General features: G+C 42.3%; 1 protein-coding gene across 1 annotated transcript in view; it reads left to right on the plus strand.

The window, feature by feature from the left end:
- Nucleotides 1-25,378, plus strand: part of LOC306919196 (phosphatidylinositol transfer protein beta isoform-like) — a gene marked incomplete at its 5' end in the record, with an annotated part of 60,532 nt that overhangs the window by 31,980 nt on the left and 3,174 nt on the right. Inside the window, 7 exons of the mRNA XM_079532017.1 lie at nucleotides 1-80; nucleotides 987-994; nucleotides 1,592-1,666; nucleotides 12,055-12,138; nucleotides 13,887-13,964; nucleotides 23,963-24,073; nucleotides 24,282-24,337. The exon at nucleotides 1-80 is cut by the window's left edge and continues 12 nt beyond it. Coding sequence (XP_079388143.1) covers nucleotides 1-80; nucleotides 987-994; nucleotides 1,592-1,666; nucleotides 12,055-12,138; nucleotides 13,887-13,964; nucleotides 23,963-24,073; nucleotides 24,282-24,337 — 492 coding nt within the window. The remainder of the gene's footprint in view (nucleotides 81-986; nucleotides 995-1,591; nucleotides 1,667-12,054; nucleotides 12,139-13,886; nucleotides 13,965-23,962; nucleotides 24,074-24,281; nucleotides 24,338-25,378) is intronic.

Consider the following 25,378-nt stretch of genomic DNA (forward strand, 5'->3'; position numbering starts at 1 on the left):
GCTAATCAGTATGATCGCACCAAAAGGATCTCTAGACGTTCACGAGAAGGCCTGGAACGCTTACCCTTACTGCAGGACTGGTGCGCACGCCCACACACACCCATTACACACACACACACACACCCATTACACACACACACACACCCATTACACACACGCACACACACACCCATACATTACCCTTACTGCAGGACTGGTGCGCACGCACACACACACCCATGCATTACCCTTACTGCAGGACTGGTGCGCACGCCCACACACACCCATACATTACCCTTACTGCAGGACTGGTGCGCACGCACACACACATCCATACATTACCCTTACTGCAGGACTGGTGCGCACGCCCACACACACCCATACATTACCCTTACTGCAGGACTGGTGCGCACGCACACACACACCCATACATTACCCTTACTGCAGGACTGGTGCGCACGCACACACACATCCATACATGACCCTTACTGCAGGACTGGTGCGCACGCACACACACACCCATACATTACCCTTACTGCAGGACTGGTGCGCACGCACACACACACCCATACATTACCCTTACTGCAGGACTGGTGCGCACGCACACACACACCCTTTACACACACACACACCCATTACACACACACACACACACACACACACACACACACACACATACATTACCCTTACTGCAGGACTGGTGCGCACGCACACACACACCCATTACACACACACACACCCATTACACACACACACACACACACACACACACACCCATACATTACCCTTACTGCAGGACTGGTGCGCACGCACACACACACCCATTACACACACACACACACACACACACATGCACATCAACATCCTTTAAAATAGATTTTTAATCTCATATCTTTGTGTCTTTCTGTTCTCTCCACTGTGATGTCATCTGTATGATGTCATCTCTCCACTGTGATGTCATCTGTATGATGTCATCTCTCCACTGTGATGTCATACTGTGGATGCAGTTCTGACAGTAAGTATTATTAATTAATTATCATTAAAGCAGTAAGACACCCTGAGGGTTAGGGTTAGGGTTAGGGTTAGGGTTAAAGCAGTAAGACACCCTGAGGGTTAGGGTTAGGGTTAAAGCAGTAAGACACCCTGAGGGCGAGAAGCTAACGCTTTAGGGCGAGGTCGCCCACATCCTCCTGGGTGACTTCAGACTGCTGGGCGAGCGCTGGCGCTTTGGCATGGGGGGGGGGGTCAGATCTTCATTTTCGGGCCTGTTGAGAACTCTAGTTTTCGCCGTCTGATCAAAGTTTCATTCTACTTTGACCCCTCTATCACATGGAACTATTTTTTGGGCGTAGTGATATGGACACAAAAAACATAGTTCTGTGTGACAGAGGGGTAAGAAATGAACGAAAGTTGTGCTAATATTTTAGAAATAGGTCAACAATACAAATTAATGTTTTGTGGATTCATTTACTTTTACTGCGTGGCCTCCTGTGTCAGGATCCTGGTGAATCAGGACCATACAATATTAAATTATGTTGTGTGCGTGTGTGTGTGCGTGCGTGCGTGCGTGCATGCGTGTGCACGTGCGCGTGCGCGTGCACGTCTCTTACAGAATGAGTACATGAAGGATAACTTCTTCATAAAGATCGAGACATGGCACAAAGCTGACCTGGGAGAGCAGGACAATGTAAGACACACACACATACACACACACACACGCGCGCAAGCACACGCACACACACACACATACACACACACACACGCACGCAAGCACACGCACACACACACACATACACACACACACACGCGCGCGCACACACATGCACACACACACACGCACGTACACAAGGACAATCTAACGCCAGGGCTCCACCAGACGCGTTGCGTCTCCGTCACGTGCGTCAAAAAACGCACCGGTTCAATTTTAATGCACGCGTCGCGTCTCCGTCAACGCAACGCAACGCGGGCAGTGGAGCCACCCTTCATTGATTAAAAAGGGAACATTCCCTGACGGTGACGGAGACGCGACGCTGACGCGACGCTGCCGCGACGCTGCCGCGCCCGGTGGAGCCCTGGTGTTAGGCGCCCTGGTGTTAGGCGCCCTGGTGTTAGGCGCCCTGGTGTTAGGCGCCCTGGTGTTAGGCGCCCTGGTGTTAGGCGCCCTGGTGTTAGGAGCCCTGGTGTTAGGCGGCCCGGTGGAGCCCTGGTGTTAGGCCCGGTGGAGCCCTGGTGTTAGGCGGCCCGGTGGAGCCCTGGTGTTAGGCCCGGTGGAGCCCTGGTGTTAGGCGGCCCGGTGGAGCCCTGGTGTTAGGCCCGGTGGAGCCCTGGTGTTAGGCGGCCCGGTGGAGCCCTGGTGTTAGGCCCGGTGGAGCCCTGGTGTTAGGCCCGGTGGAGCCCTGGTGTTAGGCCCGGTGGAGCCCTGGTGTTAGGCGGCCCGGTGGAGCCCTGGTGTTAGGCCCGGTGGAGCCCTGGTGTTAGGCCCGGTGGAGCCCTGGTGTTAGGCGGCCCGGTGGAGCCCTGGTGTTAGGCCCGGTGGAGCCCTGGTGTTAGGCGGCCCGGTGGAGCCCTGGTGTTAGGCGGCCCGGTGGAGCCCTGGTGTTAGGCCCGGTGGAGCCCTGGTGTTAGGCCCGGTGGAGCCCTGGTGTTAGGCGGCCCGGTGGAGCCCTGGTGTTAGGCCCGGTGGAGCCCTGGTGTTAGGCCCGGTGGAGCCCTGGTGTTAGGCCCGGTGGAGCCCTGGTGTTAGGCGGCCCGGTGGAGCCCTGGTGTTAGGCCCGGTGGAGCCCTGGTGTTAGGCGGCCCGGTGGAGCCCTGGTGTTAGGCCCGGTGGAGCCCTGGTGTTAGGCGGCCCGGTGGAGCCCTGGTGTTAGGCGGCCCGGTGGAGCCCTGGTGTTAGGCGGCCCGGTGGAGCCCTGGTGTTAGGCGGCCCGGTGGAGCCCTGGTGTTAGGCGGCCCGGTGGAGCCCTGGTGTTAGGAGCACACAATTTACAATGTAGTCATTTATCATTATGTTCTACTAATAATAATACTAATACATCTATTATACATCATTTATCAGACGCTCTTAATCCAGAGAGATTTACAGTAAGCAGAACAACACATAGAGATAGAACAATAGAACAACACATGGTGATACATCACATACATAGAAATAGAACAATAGAACAATACATGGTGATACATCACATACATAGAAATAGAACAATAGAACAACACATGGTGATACATCACATACATAGAAATAGAACAATAGAACAACACATGGTGATACATCACATACATAGAAACAGAACAATAGAACAACACATGGTGATACATCACATACATGGAAATAGAACAACATGGTGATACATCACATACATAGAAATATAACAATAGAACAACACATGGTGATACATCACATACATAGAAACAGAACAATAGAACACATGGTGATACATCACATACATAGAAATAGAACAATAGAACAACACATGGTGATACATCACATACATAGAAATAGAACAATAGAACAACACATGGTGATACATCACATACATAGAAATAGAACAATAGAACAACACATGGTGATACATCACATACATATAAATAGAACAATAGAACAACACATGGTGATACATCACATACATAGAAATAGAACAATAGAACAACACATGGTGATACATCACATACATAGAAATAGAACAATAGAACAACACATGGTGATACATCACATACATAGAAATAGAACACTAGAACAACACATGGTGATACATCACATACATAGAAATAGAACAATAGAACAACACATGGTGATAAAATACATCACATACATAGAGATAGTCATCTAGGATCATACGTAAGACACAGTGGAATATCTATATAATGAAACTATGCGTCTACACTATATAGTCCTATGTCTACATAACTATGAGTTTACACTATATAGTGCTATGTCTACATAACTATGAGTCTACACTATATAGTGCTATGTCTACATAACTATGAGTCTACACTATAGAGTGCTATGTCTACATAACTATGAGTCTACACTATAGAGCGCGTCGCAGCGCCACGTCTGTCCCGGTTGAGTGAACGCTGGCGCGACTAGCTGCCGCTCCTCTCCGGTTGTTTTTAAAGTTTTAATGATTTTCTGCATAGCTTGCAGCAGATCACATATCTGTGGCGAAGGGGATACTGGTGGTCTCTACTCTAGGCTTACTGTCAAAACGATCTGTTTGTCAGGATGGCGTTCTAAACTGTTCAAGCTTAGCGTGTTGGCGTTCTACTCACCTGAGTTACCTGGCCACTGCTACTGCTGTTCGGTGAACGTACATCTGCCCGTGCATCATGTGGATCTACAAACTCGCTGTGAGCTCTGTGCTCCTGTGGACTATCATGTCCATAGTGATATATCCAGCGTCATCTTTGATCCAATATATGAGCGCGGAGCTCCTCCAGTTTCGATTCCACCGGCTTGATCCCCCGCCTGTACTGCACCGCTTCCCGGACATCGCCTGCCTTCCTCATCGGAGGTACATCCATCGCGGAGCCGGACGAAGTGTCCACATCGATGACTCCACTGTTATCAACTCCATCTGGTCTTCCACCCGCCGTCACCCTCGGAGAACCATCCGTAGGAAGGTGGATCACAGCGCGTTGGCTCACCTGGCTAGGTCGGCTAACGTTGGCTTCTCCAACCAACAGTCCGACGTCAAATTTGGATTATTTAACATCCGCTCCCTCACTGGCAAGGGACAACTACTGCAGGACCTCCTCCTCGACCGCAAGTACGACATTCTTTGTCTAACAGAGACGTGGCAACATCCTGACGACTTTTCTCAGTTGAATGAGTCTATTCCTCCTGGGTTTGTTTACACCTGTCAACCCCGTCTCACCGGCAGAGGAGGCGGTCTCGCGATATTACACCGCGAGACTCGGAAGGTCTCAGCTGTCACCGTGCCAGTGTCTCGTTCGTTCGAGTCCGTGGCTATACAACTCAATGGACCCACTCCAACTGTTTTAGTCAACATATACCGCCCACCCAAACCAAACAAGGATTTCACTGATGAATTCACCACATTTCTCACTCACATTTGTTCACTCTCATCTAATATAATTTTGGTAGGTGATGCAAATATTCATATGGACAATATAAATCATGCTCTCACTAAGGACTTCATTTCATGCCTGGACAGTTTTGGTCTTCAACAACACATTGATTTCCCTACACACTCTAAAGGTCATATTCTGGACATTGTCTGTTGTTCTGGTGTCACTCCTCTCACCTGTTCTGCTGTCTGTCTCCCCATCTCTGACCACATGCTCATTTCATTTAATTTAAATCTGATACTGTCCAAATCCAAACTGTCACGCACTATGTCCTTCCGCAATATCAGAAACATTAATCAAACCGACCTCACCACTGGTATTGACTGTTTTCCCGCCATCACCCCCCCATGCACCCCAGAACAGCTGGTTTCCATCACCCCCCCATGCACCCCAGAACAGCTGGTTTCCATCACCCCCCCATGCACCCCAGAACAGCTGGTTTCCATCACCCCCCCATGCACCCCAGAACAGCTGGTTTCCAATGATGGTCTCCAGACTCTGCTGAATTCACTTGCCCCCCTCAAAACCCGGACTGTTTCATCCCCCCACTCTGCCCCCTGGTTCCCCCCCCCCCACCTACGTCAGCTAAAAGCAGAAGGTCGCCAGCTGGAGCGGCTCATCAACAAAACTGGTCTCACTGTCCACAAACAGATGTACCATACCCACATCCTTCACTACAAAGATGCCCTCTCCTCAGCCAAACAGATGTACCATACCCACATCCTTCACTACAAAGATGCCCTCTCCTCAGCCAAACAGATGTACCATACCCACATCCTTCACTACAAAGATGCCCTCTCCTCAGCCAAACAGATGTACCATACCCACATCCTTCACTACAAGGATGCCCTCTCCTCAGCCAAATCTCAATACTTCACAGATAAAATCACTGCTGGTGCTGGGAACACCAGGGCCCTGTTTTCAGTGGTCAATAACTCACTCCGCCCCCCGGATTCCCTCCCCCCACACTTCTACTCCACTGACCACTGCAACTCCCTGATGTCATTTTTTAATACAAAAATATCCACCATTCATCAGCAACTGACCCCTCACACGTCCAGTGGTCCACCTCCTTTTGTCCCCCCCCCGCTCTCTCTACCTCTCTCCTGCTTCGAACTCCCCTCTGCCGCTGATATATCTAAACTCATCCGGACATCCAAGCCATCCACCTGCCAACTTGACCCCCTGCCGTCCTCCCTGGTTATAGCCTCCCTCCCCTCTCTGCTGCCCCTGATAACTGCCATCATTCACTCCTCCCTCACCTCTGGTTCTGTCCCTCCATCTCTCAAAACTGCTGCAGTCACACCATTACTGAAGAAACCTGGTCTAGACCCCAACATCTTCAACAACCTTCGCCCCATCTCCAACCTGCCATTTCTTGCAAAAATTCTGGAAAAATCTGTTGCTTCACAGATTCAAGCCCACCTCACCAACAATAACCTCTATGAACAGTTCCAGTCCGGTTTTCGCCCCCGTCACAGCACAGAAACAGCCCTCCTCAAAATCACAAATGACCACCTGATAGCTGTTGACTCTGGACTAGTATCCATCCTCATCCTCCTGGATCTGAGCGCGGCTTTTGACACCATCTCCCACTCCACCCTCCTCGAGCGACTAGCATCTATTGGCATATCTGACACACCCCTAGACTGGTTTCACTCATACCTCTCTGACCGTACTCAGTTCATTCAGCTCAAATCATTCACTTCCAATCCCTCCCCCATCTCCTCCGGTGTTCCCCAGGGCTCCGTTCTTGGCCCTATCCTATTTATCATCTATCTCCTCCCCCTTGGACAGATTTTCCGCAAATACAACATCCTTTTCCACTGTTACGCGGACGACACCCAGCTCTACGTCTCCTCCAAACCCTCTTCCGCCTTCCCACCCTCCTCCCTCTGTACCTGTTTGCAGGAAATCAAGTCCTGGTTCACCTCTAATTTCCTCAAACTGAACAGTGACAAAACCGAGGTAGTCCTCATTGGCTCCAAATCCACACTCACCAAGCAACCCAGTTTCACTCTCACCATTGACAACTCCTCAGTTTCCCCCTCCCCTCAGGTTAAGAGTCTGGGTGTCGTCCTCGACAGTACCCTATCATTCCACACCCACATCAACACCACCATCCGGTCCGCCTACTTCCACCTCAGAAACATCAACCGCCTCCGCCCCTCTCTAACTCCCCACAGTGCCGCAATCCTGGTTCACTCTCTTGTCACCTCCCGCTTGGACTACTGTAATTCCCTTCTTTTTGGTCTCCCCCACAAACTTCTCCATAAACTCCAACTGGTCCAGAACGCTGCTGCCCGTATCGTCACCAGAACCCCTGCCATCAGTCACATCACCCCTGTACTTCACCAACTCCACTGGCTCCCCATCAAATACCGCATCGACTTCAAGATCCTTCTCCATACATTCAAGGCCATCCATAATCTGGCCCCCCCATACCTGTCTGACCTTGTCCATGTCAACATCCCCACCCGGTCTCTTAGGTCTGCCTCCTCAATCACCCTGAAAGTTCTCCCAGCCCGTCTCTCCACCATGGGGTCAAGAGCCTTCAGCCGCTCTGCCCCGCACCTCTGGAACTCCCTCCCCCCTGACATCAGAAACATGGACTCTATCACCATATTCCAAACTCACCTCAAAACCCACCTGTTTAGGCAGGCATATGGCTGAACTCTGCTGCAAGCTGTGCCCTAGTTTTGTTTTGCTTTTAACTGTGTTTTGTATCAACTGTTTTTAACCTGTACGGCGACCTTGAGTGCCCTGAAAGGCGCCTTATAAATAAAATGTATTATTATTATTATTATTACTACATAACTATGAGTCTACACTATAGAGTGCTATGTCTACATAACTATGAGTCTACACTATATAGTGCTATGTCTACATAACTATGAGTCTACACTATATAGTGCTATGTCTACATAAAATGATATCTAAGTTACATAAATAAAACATATGAAAAACACTCCTTGGGCTAAAAACGGCCATATAGCCACTTGCCCAAATGTGCTGACCTCATCACATTGTGATGAGGTCATCACAATGTGCTGACCTCATCACATTGTGATGACCTCATCACATTGTGATGACGGATATGGCCGTTTTTAGCCCAAGGAGTGTTTTTCCTGCTAATCTAATGCTTGGAATGGATTCAGAATCATGAAACCCTCTAGGGTTAGGGTTAACCCTAACCCAGAATCATGAAACCCTCTAGTTTCACATGATGTCACATGATGCCTAAAGCATGGGGACATTTAGATGGGTTTGACATGATGCTTAAAGCATGAGGACATTTAGATGGGTTTGACATGATGCTTAAAGCATGAGGACATTTAGATGGGTTTGACATGATGCTTAAAGCATGAGGACATTTAGATGGGTTTGACATGATGCTTAAAGCATGGGGACATTTAGATGGGTTTGACATGATGCTTAAAGCATGAGGACATTTAGATGGGTTTGACATGATGCTTAAAGCATGGGGACATTTAGATGGGTTTGACATGATGCTTAAAGCATGGGGACATTTAGATGGGTTTGACATGATGCTTAAAGCATGAGGACATTTAGATGGGTTTGACATGATGCTTAAAGCATGGGGACATTTAGATGGGTTTGACATGATGCTTAAAGCATGAGGACATTTAGATGGGTTTGACATGATGCTTAAAGCATGAGGACATTTAGATGGGTTTGACATGATGCTTAAAGCATGAGGACATTTAGATGGGTTTGACATGATGCTTAAAGCATGGGGACATTTAGATGGGTTTGACATGATGCTTAAAGCATGAGGACATTTAGATGGGTTTGACATGATGCTTAAAGCATGAGGACATTTAGATGGGTTTGACATGATGCTTAAAGCATGAGGACATTTAGATGGGTTTGACATGATGCTTAAAGCATGAGGACATTTAGATGGGTTTGACATGATGCTTAAAGCATGAGGACATTTAGATGGGTTTGACATGATGCTTAAAGCATGAGGACATTTAGATGGGTTTGACATGATGCTTAAAGCATGAGGACATTTAGATGGGTTTGACATGATGCTTAAAGCATGAGGACATTTAGATGGGTTTGACATGATGCTTAAAGCATGGGGACATTTAGATGGGTTTGACATGATGCTTAAAGCATGAGGACATTTAGATGGGTTTTGTTTGCCTTAAATCTAGGTTGTTATTGTCAACTTTCAACTCCTGAGTTTAACATGATCCACTGAGTATTTCATTCACAATGTTTAATATGCTATTTAACCCATTTTGGGCGGGAACCCCTTTTGGTGTTTTAACTTATGTTATGCTTTAGCTATTGTAAAATAGCAGATCTACAAGCTCATTGCCGCGCTATGAACTTGTAGGTCTGCTATTTTTGAAAAATCATGAAAATGTGCCTGAAATATTTGAATATATATATTGTTACAGAGTTTCAGTTTTTAACTCAAATCTTTGCTTCTGGGGGGGTCCCTGCAGGGAACAACATATTTTGAAATATTCAGAACCACTGGTATAGAAACATGAGGTTTTTCAGAAAAAATGTCGACGTCAGGCCTAAATGGGTTAATGTGGATAAACCTATGGATCATAATGTTAGGTTATTATTATAGCATGTTATGTAGTTAACCCATTCTGACCTGAGATCAGATTCTAAAAATGTCTTCTACATCCTGACAGTTTTCTGAAAAAGCTGTGTTTCTATGTCAGTCGTTCTTCGATTTTTCAAAAATAGCAGACCTACAAGCTCGTAGATCACAGGGGGCCACGCAGTAAAAGTAAATTAATTCACAAAACTAGCATCATTTGTATTGTTGACCTATTTCTGAAATATTGGCGCAACTTTCGTTCAACTTTGACCCCTCTTTCACATGGAACTATTTTTTGGGCGTAGTGATATGGACACAGTATCACACAGACATAGTTCTGTGTGATAGAGGGGTTAGCGCCCCAGCCTGTGTCCTCCAGGGGGAGCAGTATGGGTTAGCGCCCCAGCCTGTGTCCTCCAGGGGGAGCAGTATGGGTTAGCGCCCCACCATGTGTCCTCCAGGGGGAGCCGTATGGGTTAGCGCCCCACCTGTGTCCTCCAGGGTGAGCAGTGTGGGTTAGCGCCCCAGCCTGTGTCCTCCAGGGTGAGCAGTATGGGTTAGCGCCCCAGCCTGTGTCCTCCAGGGTGAGCAGTATGGGTTAGCGCCCCAGCCTGTGTCCTCCAGGGGGAGCAGTATGGGTTAGCGCCCCAGCCTGTGTCCTCCAGGGGGAGCAGTATGGGTTAGCGCCCCAGCCTGTGTCCTCCAGGGGGAGCAGTATGGGTTAGCGCCCCAGCCTGTGTCCTCCAGGGGGAGCAGTGTGGGTTAGCGCCCCAGCCTGTGTCCTCCAGGGTGAGCAGTATGGGTTAGCGCCCCAGCCTGTGTCCTCCAGGGTGAGCAGTATGGGTTAGCGCCCCAGCCTGTGTCCTCCAGGGTGAGCAGTATGGGTTAGCGCCCCAGCCTGTGTCCTCCAGGGTGAGCAGTATGGGTTAGCGCCCCAGCCTGTGTCCTCCATGAGGAGGTGAGCAGTATGGGTTAGCGCCCCAGCCTGTGTCCTCCAGGGTGAGCAGTATGGGTTAGCCCCCCAGCCTGTGTCCTCCGTGAGGAGGTGAGCAGTATGGGTTAGAGCCCCAGCCTGTGTCCTCCGTGAGGAGATGAGCAGTATGGGTTAGCGCCCCAGCCTGTGTCCTCCAGGGTGAGCAGTATGGGTTAGCGCCCCACCTGTGTCCTCCGTGAGGAGGTGAGCAGTAAGGGTTAGCACCCCAGCCTGTGTCCTCCAGGGTGAGCAGTATGGGTTAGCGCCCCAGCCTGTGTCCTCCGTGAGGAGGTGAGCAGTATGGGTTAGCACCCCAGCCCGTGTCAGACTAGTCCTTCCATGCACCAGAAGCGTACCTCCCAGCCCTGGCAGAGTAGTTCTGGAGTAGTTCCAACGGATTGTATGGCCCTTTTGCCCTAGTGGGACTGATCGAGTGTAGCTACTGGGACGTAAGTCGGGACTTGATCAGGGGTATGATGTTAGAAGACCCGAAACCCCGTTGACCTCAGGATACATCACTGAGGATACGTCCCCGTTGACCTCAGGATACATCACTGAGGATACGTCCCCGTTGACCTCAGGATACATCACTGAGGATACGTCCCCGTTGACCTCAGGATACATCACTGAGGATACGTCCCCGTTGACCTCAGGATACATCACTGAGGATACGTCCCCGTTGACCTCAGGATACATCACTGAGGATACGTCCCCGTTGACCTCAGGATACATCACTGAGGATACGTCCCAGTTGACCTCAGGATACATCACTGAGGATACGTCCCCGTTGACCTCAGGATACATCACTGAGGATACGTCCCCGTTGACCTCAGGATACATCACTGAGGATACGTCCCCGTTGACCTCAGGATACATCACTGAGGATACGTCCCCGTTGACCTCAGGATACATCACTGAGGATACGTCCCCGTTGACCTCAGGATACATCACTGAGGATACGTCCCCGTTGCATCCATGCCATGTATTTTTTAGTATGCATGTTTCATGATAACTACTTTGTGATGTGATGTATTGTATGTATGTGATGTATTGTATGTATGTGATGTATTGCCATGTATGTGATGTATTGCCATGTTTTTTGTTCTTGCTTAATGTAAGTCTGATAAATGACTGCATTGTAAATTATTGATCATCATTTTATGTGGACATAACATGATGGATGACCCTAAGATGACCCTAAGGTTCATAAAAAACGTTGAGCGATTAAAACTAGTGCAATTTATTTTGGGTCAAACCTTAGATTGACTGGCCTGCAGGTCTGCTATTTAAATAGAGGACGTGTGTGGGCGTGTGTGCATCTGTGCGTGCGTGCGTGCGTGCGTGCGTGCGTGCGTGCGTGCGTGCGTGCGTGCGTGCGTGCGTGCGTGCGTGCGTGCGTGCGTGCGTGCGTGTGTGCGTGCAGGTCCATGGGTTGGACTCAGACCAGTGGAAGAAAACAGAAGTCGTCCACATCGACATCGCTGACAAGATACAGGTGTCCAAAGCGGTGAGTTGATTGATTGATTTATTGATTGAATAGTTTCAACATATTGTGTTGTTACAGTCAGAGTCATAGAGATACAGAGTTACCACACTGAGGGGTCAGACCAGAGCCATAGAGATACAGAGTTACCACACTGAGGGGTCAGACCAGAGCCATAGAGATACAGAGTTACCACACTGAGGGGTCAGACCAGAGCCATAGAGATACAGAGTTACCACACTGAGGGGTCAGACCAGAGCCATAGAGATACAGAGTTACCACACTGAGGGGTCAGACCAGAGCCATAGAGATACAGAGTTACCACACTGAGGGGTCAGACCAGAGCCATAGAGATACAGAGTTACCACACTGAGGGGTCAGACCAGAGCCATAGAGATACAGAGTTACCACATTGAGGGGTCAGACCAGAGTCATAGAGATACAGAGTTACCATATCGAGGGGTCAGACCAGAGCCATAGAGATACAGAGTTACCACATCGAGGGGTCAGACCAGAGCCATAGAGATACAGAGTTACCACACTGAGGGGTCAGACCAGAGCCATAGAGATACAGAGTTACCACACTGAGGGGTCAGACCAGAGCCATAGAGATACAGAGTTACCACATTGAGGGGTCAGACCAGAGTCATAGAGATACAGAGTTACCATATCGAGGGGTCAGACCAGAGCCATAGAGATACAGAGTTACCACATCGAGGGGTCAGACCAGAGCCATAGAGATACAGAGTTACCACACTGAGGGGTCAGACCAGAGCCATAGAGATACAGAGTTACCACATCGAGGGGTCAGAAAGCTGAGCACTGTTCATGCAGCCTGAACTGAGACAAGCTGGAGTTGGAAATACATTGTTTTCAACGAGGGCGTTATTTTAGGCATGTTTTTTAGGCATGTGTGCAACATGACAACTGTTTTAAAGTATTGTACAGTGACAACTAATGTCTCTGTAATGTTTATGTTGTACTATTACTACAAAACAACAATCTAAAATACAGGCATTTAAGATCATTAAAGCTGGGCTGTCAAAGTGGGACAGTGGCCATTTTGAAGATGCGCGCATCCACTTGTTCAACGGCCTGTATCTCAGACACGGCACAATGAATGTCGTTTCTGGTGAAAACAAGGTTTTTCAACGGCCTGTAGCAGGCGCTGTGATACTCGCGGTCAGGTTTTTCAACGGCCTGTAGCAGGCGCTGTGATACTCGCGGTCAGGTTTTTTCACCACCGAGCGAGAGAACAACAACCGGTCAAGACACCACACACAGCATTTTGTCATTGTAACATCCGGTTATGGATATTTGGCTCTTCAAAATAAGGGTTGTTCAGACTTCAGACACAAGGCAAGTGTCTTGAACGCAGCTCAGTAAGGTCATATGTCGACCCCGCCCACTCACCTCCGCCCCACCCCTTCCTGGTGCTGCGGCCATCTTGGATCCTAAACACAATATAAACAAATGGAGAGGGGTGGGGCCAATCAGTAACAGACTACAGTAATGGTGGATTGTTGTTTCAGGACTACAGTAATGGTGGATTGTTGTTTCAGGACTACAGTAATGGTGGATTGTTGTTTCTGGACTACAGTAATGGTGGATTGTTGTTTCAGGACTACAGTAATGGTGGATTGTTGTTTCTGGACTACAGTAATGGTGGATTGTTGTTTCTGGACTACAGTAATGGTGGATTGTTGTTTCTGGACTACAGTAATGGTGGATTGTTGTTTCAGGACTACAGTAATGGTGGATTGTTGTTTCAGGACTACAAGAGTGAAGAGGATCCTGCAAAGTTCAAGTCAGAGAAGACCGGAAGAGGACCTCTGGGACCGGACTGGAAGGTTTTCTTCTTCTTCTTCTTCTTCTTCTTCTTCTTCTTCTTCTTCTTCTTCTTCTTCTTCTTCTTCTTCTTCTTCTTCTTCTTCTTCTTCTTCTTCTTCTTCTTCTTCTTCTTCTTCTTCTTCTTCTTCTTCTTCTTCTTCTTCTGATCATTGTTATTATTAATGGAAGGTTTACAATTCACCTTTTATTATTATTGCGACAGCAGGTCAAATTTACAATTTACAATGTATTAATGTATCAGACGCTCTTAATCCAGAGCGATTTACATTAAGCAGGAACAAAAAGCACAGCAATACATCACATACATAAAAGTGCATTTCCCGTCAGTCAGTTGTTTGGTTGGTTGGTCATCACGTGCCCATCTGATGTCATCAATATTAAGTCCATATATGGAGATCGCTGATGTAATCAATATTGGCCAGCAACTCTACATCTGACCTCAAATCAATGTCATGTGTGAAGAGTCTGCCTGTGATATTAAGCTGACCTGTTCTGACGTTCCATATGTTGATCTGACCCCCCCCCCCCCCCCCCATGCCAGGTCGCTTCTCTCCCTAAAGGGCGAGGTCGCTTCTCTCCCTAAAGGGTGAGGTCGCTTCTCTCCCTAAAGGGCGAGGTCGCTTCTCCCTAAAGGTCGCTTCTCTCCCTAAAGGGCGAGGTCGCTTCTCCCTAAAGGTCGCTTCTCTCCCTAAAGGGCGAGGTCGCTTCTCTCCCTAAAGGGCGAGGTCGCTTCTCCCTAAAGGTCGCTTCTCTCCCTAAAGGGCGAGGTCGCTTCTCTCCCTAAAGGTCGCTTCTCTCCCTAAAGGGCGAGGTCGCTTCTCTCCCTAAAGGGCGAGGTCGCTTCTCTCCCTAAAGGGCGAGGTCGCTTCTCTCCCTAAAGGTTGCTTCTCTCCCTAAAGGGCGAGGTCGCTTCTCTCCCTAAAGGTCGCTTTAGGGACATGAACAGAAAATGTATAAGAAATACTGTCTAAGCAGTTGAACTATGTGACCGCATAGACTAGCGTCTTGCTTGTGAATGAAGGTAATGCAAGGAACCCCAAAGTTAAATAGTGTCCACCAGAGGGCGCAAAAACACAGAAAATAAAGGCAGTTCTGAATAGAACATGACAATAATCCTTTAGCTTTACACTGTACAACATTATAATCCTTTAGGTTTACACTGTACAACATTAATCCCTTAGGTTTACACTGTACAACATTAATCCTTTAGGTTTACACTGTACAACATTATAATCCTTTAGGTTTACACTGTACAACATTATAATCCTTTAGGTTTACACTGTACAACATTATAATCCCTTAGGTTTACACTGTACAACATTATAATCCTTTAGGTTTACACTGTACAACATTATAATCCCTTAGGTTTACACTGTACAACATTATAATCCTTTAGGTTTACACTGTACAACATGAATCCTTTAGGTTTACACTGTACAACATTATAATCCCTTAGGTTTACACTGTACAACATTATAATCCTTTAGGTTTACACTGTACAACATTATAATCCCTTAGGTTTACACTGTACAACATTATAATCCTTTAGGTTTACACTGTACAACATTAATCCCTTAGGTTTACACTGTACAACATTATAATCCCTTAGGTTTACACTGTACAACATTATAATCCCTTAGGTTTACACTGTACAACATTATAATCCTTTAGGTTTACACTGTACAACATTAATCCCTTAGGTTTACACTGTACAACATTAATCCCTTAGGTTTACACTGTACAACATTATAATCCTTTAGGTTTACACTGTACAACATTATAATCCTTTAGGTTTACACTGTACAACATTAATCCCTTAGGTTTACACTGTACAACATTATAATCCTTTAGGTTTACACTGTACAACATTAATCCCTTAGGTTTACACTGTACAACATTATAATCCTTTAGGTTTACACTGTACAACATTAATCCTTTAGGTTTACACTGTACAACATTAATCCTTTAGGTTTACACTGTACAACATTATAATCCTTTAGGTTTACACTGTACAACATTAATCCCTTAGGTTTACACTGTACAACATGAATCCCTTAGGTTTACACTGTACAACATTAATCCTTTAGGTTTACACTGTACAACATTAATCCCTTAGGTTTACACTGTACAACATTAATCCTTTAGGTTTACACTGTACAACATTAATCCTTTAGGTTTACACTGTACAACATTAATCCCTTAGGTTTACACTGTACAACATTATAATCCTTTAGGTTTACACTGTACAACATTATAATCCTTTAGGTTTACACTGTACAACATTAATCCCTTAGGTTTACACTGTACAACATTAATCCTTTAGGTTTACACTGTACAACATTAATCCTTTAGGTTTACACTGTACAACATTAATCCTTTAGGTTTACACTGTACAACATTAATCCTTTAGGTTTACACTGTACAACATTATAATCCTTTAGGTTTACACTGTACAACATTAATCCTTTAGGTTTACACTGTACAACATTAATCCTTTAGGTTTACACTGTACAACATTAATCCTTTAGGTTTACACTGTACAACATTAATCCCTTAGGTTTACACTGTACAACATTATAATCCTTTAGGTTTACACTGTACAACATTAATCCCTTAGGTTTACACTGTACAACATTAATCCCTTAGGTTTACACTGTACAACATTATAATCCTTTAGGTTTACACTGTACAACATTATAATCCTTTAGGTTTACACTGTACAACATTATAATCCTTTAGGTTTACACTGTACAACATTAATCCCTTAGGTTTACACTGTACAACATGAATCCCTTAGGTTTACACTGTACAACATTAATCCTTTAGGTTTACACTGTACAACATTAATCCTTTAGGTTTACACTGTACAACATTAATCCCTTAGGTTTACACTGTACAACATTAATCCTTTAGGTTTACACTGTACAACATTATAATCCTTTAGGTTTACACTGTACAACATTAATCCCTTAGGTTTACACTGTACAACATTAATCCTTTAGGTTTACACTGTACAACATTATAATCCTTTAGGTTTACACTGTACAACATTATAATCCTTTAGGTTTACACTGTACAACATTAATCCCTTAGGTTTACACTGTACAACATTAATCCTTTAGGTTTACACTGTACAACATTATAATCCTTTAGGTTTACACTGTACAACATTATAATCCTTTAGGTTTACACTGTACAACATTAATCCCTTAGGTTTACACTGTACAACATTATAATCCTTTAGGTTTACACTGTACAACATTAATCCCTTAGGTTTACACTGTACAACATTAATCCTTTAGGTTTACACTGTACAACATTAATCCCTTAGGTTTACACTGTACAACATTAATCCTTTAGGTTTACACTGTACAACATTAATCCTTTAGGTTTACACTGTACAACATTATAATCCTTTAGGTTTACACTGTACAACATTATAATCCCTTAGGTTTACACTGTACAACATTATAATCCTTTAGGTTTACACTGTACAACATTAATCCCTTAGGTTTACACTGTACAACATTAATCCCTTAGGTTTACACTGTACAACATTAATCCCTTAGGTTTACACTGTACAACATTAATCCCTTAGGTTTACACTGTACAACATTAATCCTTTAGGTTTACACTGTACAACATTATAATCCTTTAGGTTTACACTGTACAACATTATAATCCTTTAGGTTTACACTGTACAACATTAATCCCTTAGGTTTACACTGTACAACATGAATCCCTTAGGTTTACACTGTACAACATTAATCCCTTAGGTTTACACTGTACAACATTAATCCTTTAGGTTTACACTGTACAACATTAATCCCTTAGGTTTACACTGTACAACATTATAATCCTTTAGGTTTACACTGTACAACATTAATCCTTTAGGTTTACACTGTACAACATTAATCCCTTAGGTTTACACTGTACAACATTATAATCCTTTAGGTTTACACTGTACAACATTAATCCCTTAGGTTTACACTGTACAACATTAATCCCTTAGGTTTACACTGTACAACATTATAATCCTTTAGGTTTACACTGTACAACATTATAATCCCTTAGGTTTACACTGTACAACATTATAATCCTTTAGGTTTACACTGTACAACATTAATCCCTTAGGTTTACACTGTACAACATTAATCCCTTAGGTTTACACTGTACAACATTAATCCCTTAGGTTTACACTGTACAACATTAATCCCTTAGGTTTACACTGTACAACATTAATCCTTTAGGTTTACACTGTACAACATTATAATCCTTTAGGTTTACACTGTACAACATTATAATCCTTTAGGTTTACACTGTACAACATTAATCCCTTAGGTTTACACTGTACAACATGAATCCCTTAGGTTTACACTGTACAACATTAATCCCTTAGGTTTACACTGTACAACATTAATCCTTTAGGTTTACACTGTACAACATTAATCCCTTAGGTTTACACTGTACAACATTATAATCCTTTAGGTTTACACTGTACAACATTAATCCTTTAGGTTTACACTGTACAACATTAATCCCTTAGGTTTACACTGTACAACATTATAATCCTTTAGGTTTACACTGTACAACATTAATCCCTTAGGTTTACACTGTACAACATTAATCCCTTAGGTTTACACTGTACAACATTATAATCCTTTAGGTTTACACTGTACAACATTATAATCCTTTAGGTTTACACTGTACAACATTATAATCCTTTAGGTTTACACTGTACAACATTAATCCCTTAGGTTTACACTGTACAACATGAATCCCTTAGGTTTACACTGTACAACATTAATCCTTTAGGTTTACACTGTACAACATTAATCCTTTAGGTTTACACTGTACAACATTATAATCCTTTAGGTTTACACTGTACAACATTAATCCCTTAGGTTTACACTGTACAACATTAATCCTTTAGGTTTACACTGTACAACATTATAATCCTTTAGGTTTACACTGTACAACATTATAATCCTTTAGGTTTACACTGTACAACATTAATCCCTTAGGTTTACACTGTACAACATGAATCCCTTAGGTTTACACTGTACAACATTATAATCCTTTAGGTTTACACTGTACAACATTATAATCCTTTAGGTTTACACTGTACAACATTATAATCCTTTAGGTTTACACTGTACAACATTAATCCCTTAGGTTTACACTGTACAACATTATAATCCTTTAGGTTTACACTGTACACCATTAATCCCTTAGGTTTACACTGTACAACATTAATCCTTTAGGTTTACACTGTACAACATTAATCCCTTAGGTTTACACTGTACAACATTAATCCCTTAGGTTTACACTGTACAACATTAATCCTTTAGGTTTACACTGTACAACATTATAATCCTTTAGGTTTACACTGTACAACATTATAATCCCTTAGGTTTACACTGTACAACATTATAATCCTTTAGGTTTACACTGTACAACATTAATCCCTTAGGTTTACACTGTACAACATTAATCCTTTAGGTTTACACTGTACAACATTATAATCCTTTAGGTTTACACTGTACAACATTATAATCCCTTAGGTTTACACTGTACAACATTATAATCCTTTAGGTTTACACTGTACAACATTATAATCCCTTAGGTTTACACTGTACAACATTATAATCCTTTAGGTTTACACTGTACAACATTAATCCTTTAGGTTTACACTGTACAACATTATAATCCCTTAGGTTTACACTGTACAACATTATAATCCTTTAGGTTTACACTGTACAACATTATAATCTCTTAGGTTTACACTGTACAACATTATAATCCTTTAGGTTTACACTGTACAACATTAATCCCTTAGGTTTACACTGTACAACATTATAATCCCTTAGGTTTACACTGTACAACATTAATCCCTTAGGTTTACACTGTACAACATTATAATCCCTTAGGTTTACACTGTACAACATTAATCCTTTAGGTTTACACTGTACAACATTAATCCTTTAGGTTTACACTGTACAACATTAATCCTTTAGGTTTACACTGTACAACATTATAATCCTTTAGGTTTACACTGTACAACATTAATCCTTTAGGTTTACACTGTACAACATTATAATCCTTTAGGTTTACACTGTACAACATTAATCCCTTAGGTTTACACTGTACAACATTATAATCCTTTAGGTTTACACTGTACAACATTAATCCTTTAGGTTTACACTGTACAACATTATAATCCTTTAGGTTTACACTGTACAACATTAATCCTTTAGGTTTACACTGTACAACATTATAATCCTTTAGGTTTACACTGTACAACATTAATCCTTTAGGTTTACACTGTACAACATTAATCCCTTGGGTTTACACTGTACAACATTAATCCCTTGGGTTTACACTGTACAACATTAACCCTTTAGGTTTACACTGTACAACATGAATCCCTTAGGTTTACACTGTACAACATTAATCCCTTAGGTTTACACTGTACAACATGAATCCTTTAGGTTTACACTGTACAACATTATAATCCTTTAGGTTTACACTGTACAACATTATAATCCTTTAGGTTTACACTGTACAACATTAATCCCTTAGGTTTACACTGTACAACATTAATCCCTTGGGTTTACACTGTACAACATTAATCCCTTAGGTTTACACTGTACAACATTAATCCCTTAGGTTTACACTGTACAACATTAATCCCTTAGGTTTACACTGTACAACATTAATCCCTTAGGTTTACACTGTACAACATTAATCCTTTAGGTTTACACTGTACAACATTAATCCTTTAGGTTTACACTGTACAACATTAATCCTTTAGGTTTACACTGTACAACATTATAATCCTTTAGGTTTACACTGTACAACATTATAATCCTTTAGGTTTACACTGTACAACATTATAATCCTTTAGGTTTACACTGTACAACATTAATCCTTTAGGTTTACACTGTACAACATTAATCCCTTGGGTTTACACTGTACAACATTAATCCCTTAGGTTTACACTGTACAACATGAATCCCTTAGGTTTACACTGTACAACATTAACCCTTTAGGTTTACACTGTACAACATGAATCCCTTAGGTTTACACTGTACAACATTAATCCCTTGGGTTTACACTGTACAACATTAACCCTTTAGGTTTACACTGTACAACATGAATCCCTTAGGTTTACACTGTACAACATTAATCCCTTGGGTTTACACTGTACAACATTAATCCTTTAGGTTTACACTGTACAACTTTAATCCCTTAGGTTTACACTGTACAACATTATAATCCTTTAGGTTTACACTGTACAACATTATAATCCTTTAGGTTTACACTGTACAACATTAATCCCTTAGGTTTACACTGTACAACATTAATCCCTTGGGTTTACACTGTACAACTTTAATCCCTTAGGTTTACACTGTACAACATTAATCCTTTAGGTTTACACTGTACAACATTAATCCTTTAGGTTTACACTGTACAACATTAATCCTTTAGGTTTACACTGTACAACATTATAATCCCTTAGGTTTACACTGTACAACATTATAATCCTTTAGGTTTACACTGTACAACATTATAATCCTTTAGGTTTACACTGTACAACATTAATCCCTTAGGTTTACACTGTACAACATTAATCCCTTGGGTTTACACTGTACAACTTTAATCCCTTAGGTTTACACTGTACAACATTAATCCTTTAGGTTTACACTGTACAACATTAATCCTTTAGGTTTACACTGTACAACATTAATCCTTTAGGTTTACACTGTACAACATTATAATCCCTTAGGTTTACACTGTACAACATTAATCCTTTAGGTTTACACTGTACAACATTAATCCTTTAGGTTTACACTGTACAACATTATAATCCTTTAGGTTTACACTGTACAACATTATAATCCTTTAGGTTTACACTGTACAACATTAATCCTTTAGGTTTACACTGTACAACATTATAATCCTTTAGGTTTACACTGTACAACATTATAATCCTTTAGGTTTACACTGTACAACATTAATCCTTTAGGTTTACACTGTACAACATTATAATCCTTTAGGTTTACACTGTACAACATTAATCCTTTAGGTTTACACTGTACAACATTATAATCCTTTAGGTTTACACTGTACAACATTATAATCCTTTAGGTTTACACTGTACAACATTATAATCCTTTAGGTTTACACTGTACAACATTAATCCTTTAGGTTTACACTGTACAACATTAATCCTTTAGGTTTACACTGTACAACATTATAATCCTTTAGGTTTACACTGTACAACATTAATCCTTTAGGTTTACACTGTACAACATTATAATCCTTTAGGTTTACACTGTACAACATTATAATCCTTTAGGTTTACACTGTACAACATTCATCCTTTAGGTTTACACTGTACAACATTAATCCTTTAGGTTTACACTGTACAACATTAATCCCTTAGGTTTACACTGTACAACATTCATCCTTTAGGTTTACACTGTACAACATTAATCCTTTAGGTTTACACTGTACAACATTAATCCCTTAGGTTTACACTGTACAACATTAATCTTTTAGGTTTACACTGTACAACATTAATACTTTAGGTTTACACTGTACAACATTAATCCCTTAGGTTTACACTGTACAACATTAATCCTTTAGGTTTACACTGTACAACATTAATCCTTTAGGTTTACACTGTACAACATTAATCTTTTAGGTTTACACTGTACAACATTAATACTTTAGGTTTACACTGTACAACATTAATCCCTTAGGTTTACACTGTACAACATTAATCCTTTAGGTTTACACTGTACAACATTAATCCCTTAGGTTTACACTGTACAACATTAATCCTTTAGGTTTACACTGTACAACATTAATCCCTTAGGTTTACACTGTACAACATTATAATCCTTTAGGTTTACACTGTACAACATTAATCCCTTAGGTTTACACTGTACAACATTATAATCCTTTAGGTTTACACTGTACAACATTAATCCCTTAGGTTTACACTGTACAACATTAATCCTTTAGGTTTACACTGTACAACATTAATCCCTTAGGTTTACACTGTACAACATTATAATCCTTTAGGTTTACACTGTACAACATTAATCCCTTAGGTTTACACTGTACAACATTATAATCCTTTAGGTTTACACTGTACAACATTAATCCTTTAGGTTTACACTGTACAACATTATAATCCTTTAGGTTTACACTGTACAACATTATAATCCTTTAGGTTTACACTGTACAACATTAATCCCTTAGGTTTACACTGTACAACATTATAATCCCTTAGGTTTACACTGTACAACATTATAATCCCTTAGGTTTACACTGTACAACATTATAATCCTTTAGGTTTACACTGTACAACATTAATCCCTTAGGTTTACACTGTACAACATTAATCCCTTAGGTTTACACTGTACAACATTAATCCTTTAGGTTTACACTGTACAACATTATAATCCTTTAGGTTTACACTGTACAACATGAATCCTTTAGGTTTACACTGTACAACATTATAATCCTTTAGGTTTACACTGTACAACATTAATCCCTTAGGTTTACACTGTACAACATTATAATCCCTTAGGTTTACACTGTACAACATTATAATCCCTTAGGTTTATACTGTACAACATTAATCCCTTAGGTTTACACTGTACAACATTATAATCCTTTAGGTTTACACTGTACAACATTAATCCTTTAGGTTTACACTGTACAACATTATAATCCTTTAGGTTTACACTGTACAACATTATAATCCTTTAGGTTTACACTGTACAACATTAATCCTTTAGGTTTACACTGTACAACATTAATCCTTTAGGTTTACACTGTACAACATTAATCCTTTAGGTTTACACTCTACGTGTCAACTTGACTATTGGATGGATGGAGGGTGACATGCCTATTGTATCATGAAAACACATGCCGTGCTTATAAAGTCTGTGGGCGTGTGCGTGCGTCTGTGCGTCCACAGATGGAGGTGTCTAGTGACCCCAGCGTTCCACACATGTGTGCGTACAAACTGGTCACGGTCAAGTTCAAGTGGCGCGGTCTGCAGAACACTGTGGAGGAGTTCATACAGAAGGTATTTAATAATAATAATAATTAAAATCACACCTGTGTGAAGTGAGGGGCATTGTTGATGTCCTCGTGTGAAAAATGAAATAGATTTATTACATTGTCTGTCTGTCTGTCTGTCTGTCTGTCTGTCTGTCTGTCTGTCTGTCTGTCTGTCTGTCTGTCTGTCTGTCTGTCTGTCTGTCTGCCTGCCTGCCTGCCTGTCTGTCTCACAGCAGGAGAAAAGACTGTTCACTCTGTTCCACAGACAGCTGTTCTGTTGGATTGACAGGTACAGATTGCACACAATTTATTAATTAATAATAATAATTATGATTTCTTTCCTCGTTTTTTCATGTCATGTGAAATCAGGGAATCACAACAAATTGACATATTGGTTGTTCAGTTTGTTCAGTTTGACCCACCAGTTCTGGAGATATGGCTTATAGAGTAATGTCTTGCAGAGAAACAGCGAGTTGAGAAAACAGGCTTGAAAGGTTCACTTCTGTGGACTCTAACATTACACCTAGCTACATGTTTAAGCATTTATTTCACATGTACATGTCTTCTGTGGACTCTAACATTACACCTAGCTACATGTTTAAGCATTTATTTCATATTTACTTGTCGATTTCAGCTCTGACATTTATTCCAGACATGCTCTAGTATGTGAAGAGTCTGCCTGTGCTATACACTCATTTTGGATAATAAAACAAAAACTGTATTTCTCCTCTCCTTAACAGTTAGTTTTGCCACCATGACTGTCTCTGTATCAAAAATCACACCTGTGTGAAGTGAGGGGCGCTATTATATTAAAGTCTAACTCATGTTGATAATGGTGATGTAAAACAAACGGTGCAAACACAAACATTAAACGTTATTAACAATAAAGAGACAATATGACGTAATGAGGGACATTATCACGTACATTTTCCCTTCATTGTCAATGGTACAAAACATATATGGAAACATATATGGATCTCGAAGTGCAAGTGAAGGCTTGCACTTAGAGATCCATATATGGGGATTCAAGCCTTCTTGATATTTTACATATTTCCATGGGAAATCTGGGGGTGGCTGTTGCGAAGGCTTTCACTTAGAGATCCATATATGGGGATAACCTATAGCCCCATATATGGAGACAACGGTGATATCCAGCGCTGACATCAGATTAATGTGAAAGTCCAAAGATGGATATACACAGTGGAGACATCATCGTGACACTAGACTTGCACAGCATAAAAGGCGGCTCCCATGGCCTCTAAACCTCAGATACCAAACAACGCACGCGGTATCTCCAACATGTCAACGCATGCTAGCCAAGGTGTCTGGC

Source organism: Electrona antarctica, assembly GCF_951216825.1.
Source record: "Electrona antarctica genome assembly, contig: scaffold_51, whole genome shotgun sequence".
In the NCBI taxonomy this organism is placed as follows: Eukaryota; Metazoa; Chordata; class Actinopteri; order Myctophiformes; family Myctophidae; genus Electrona; species Electrona antarctica.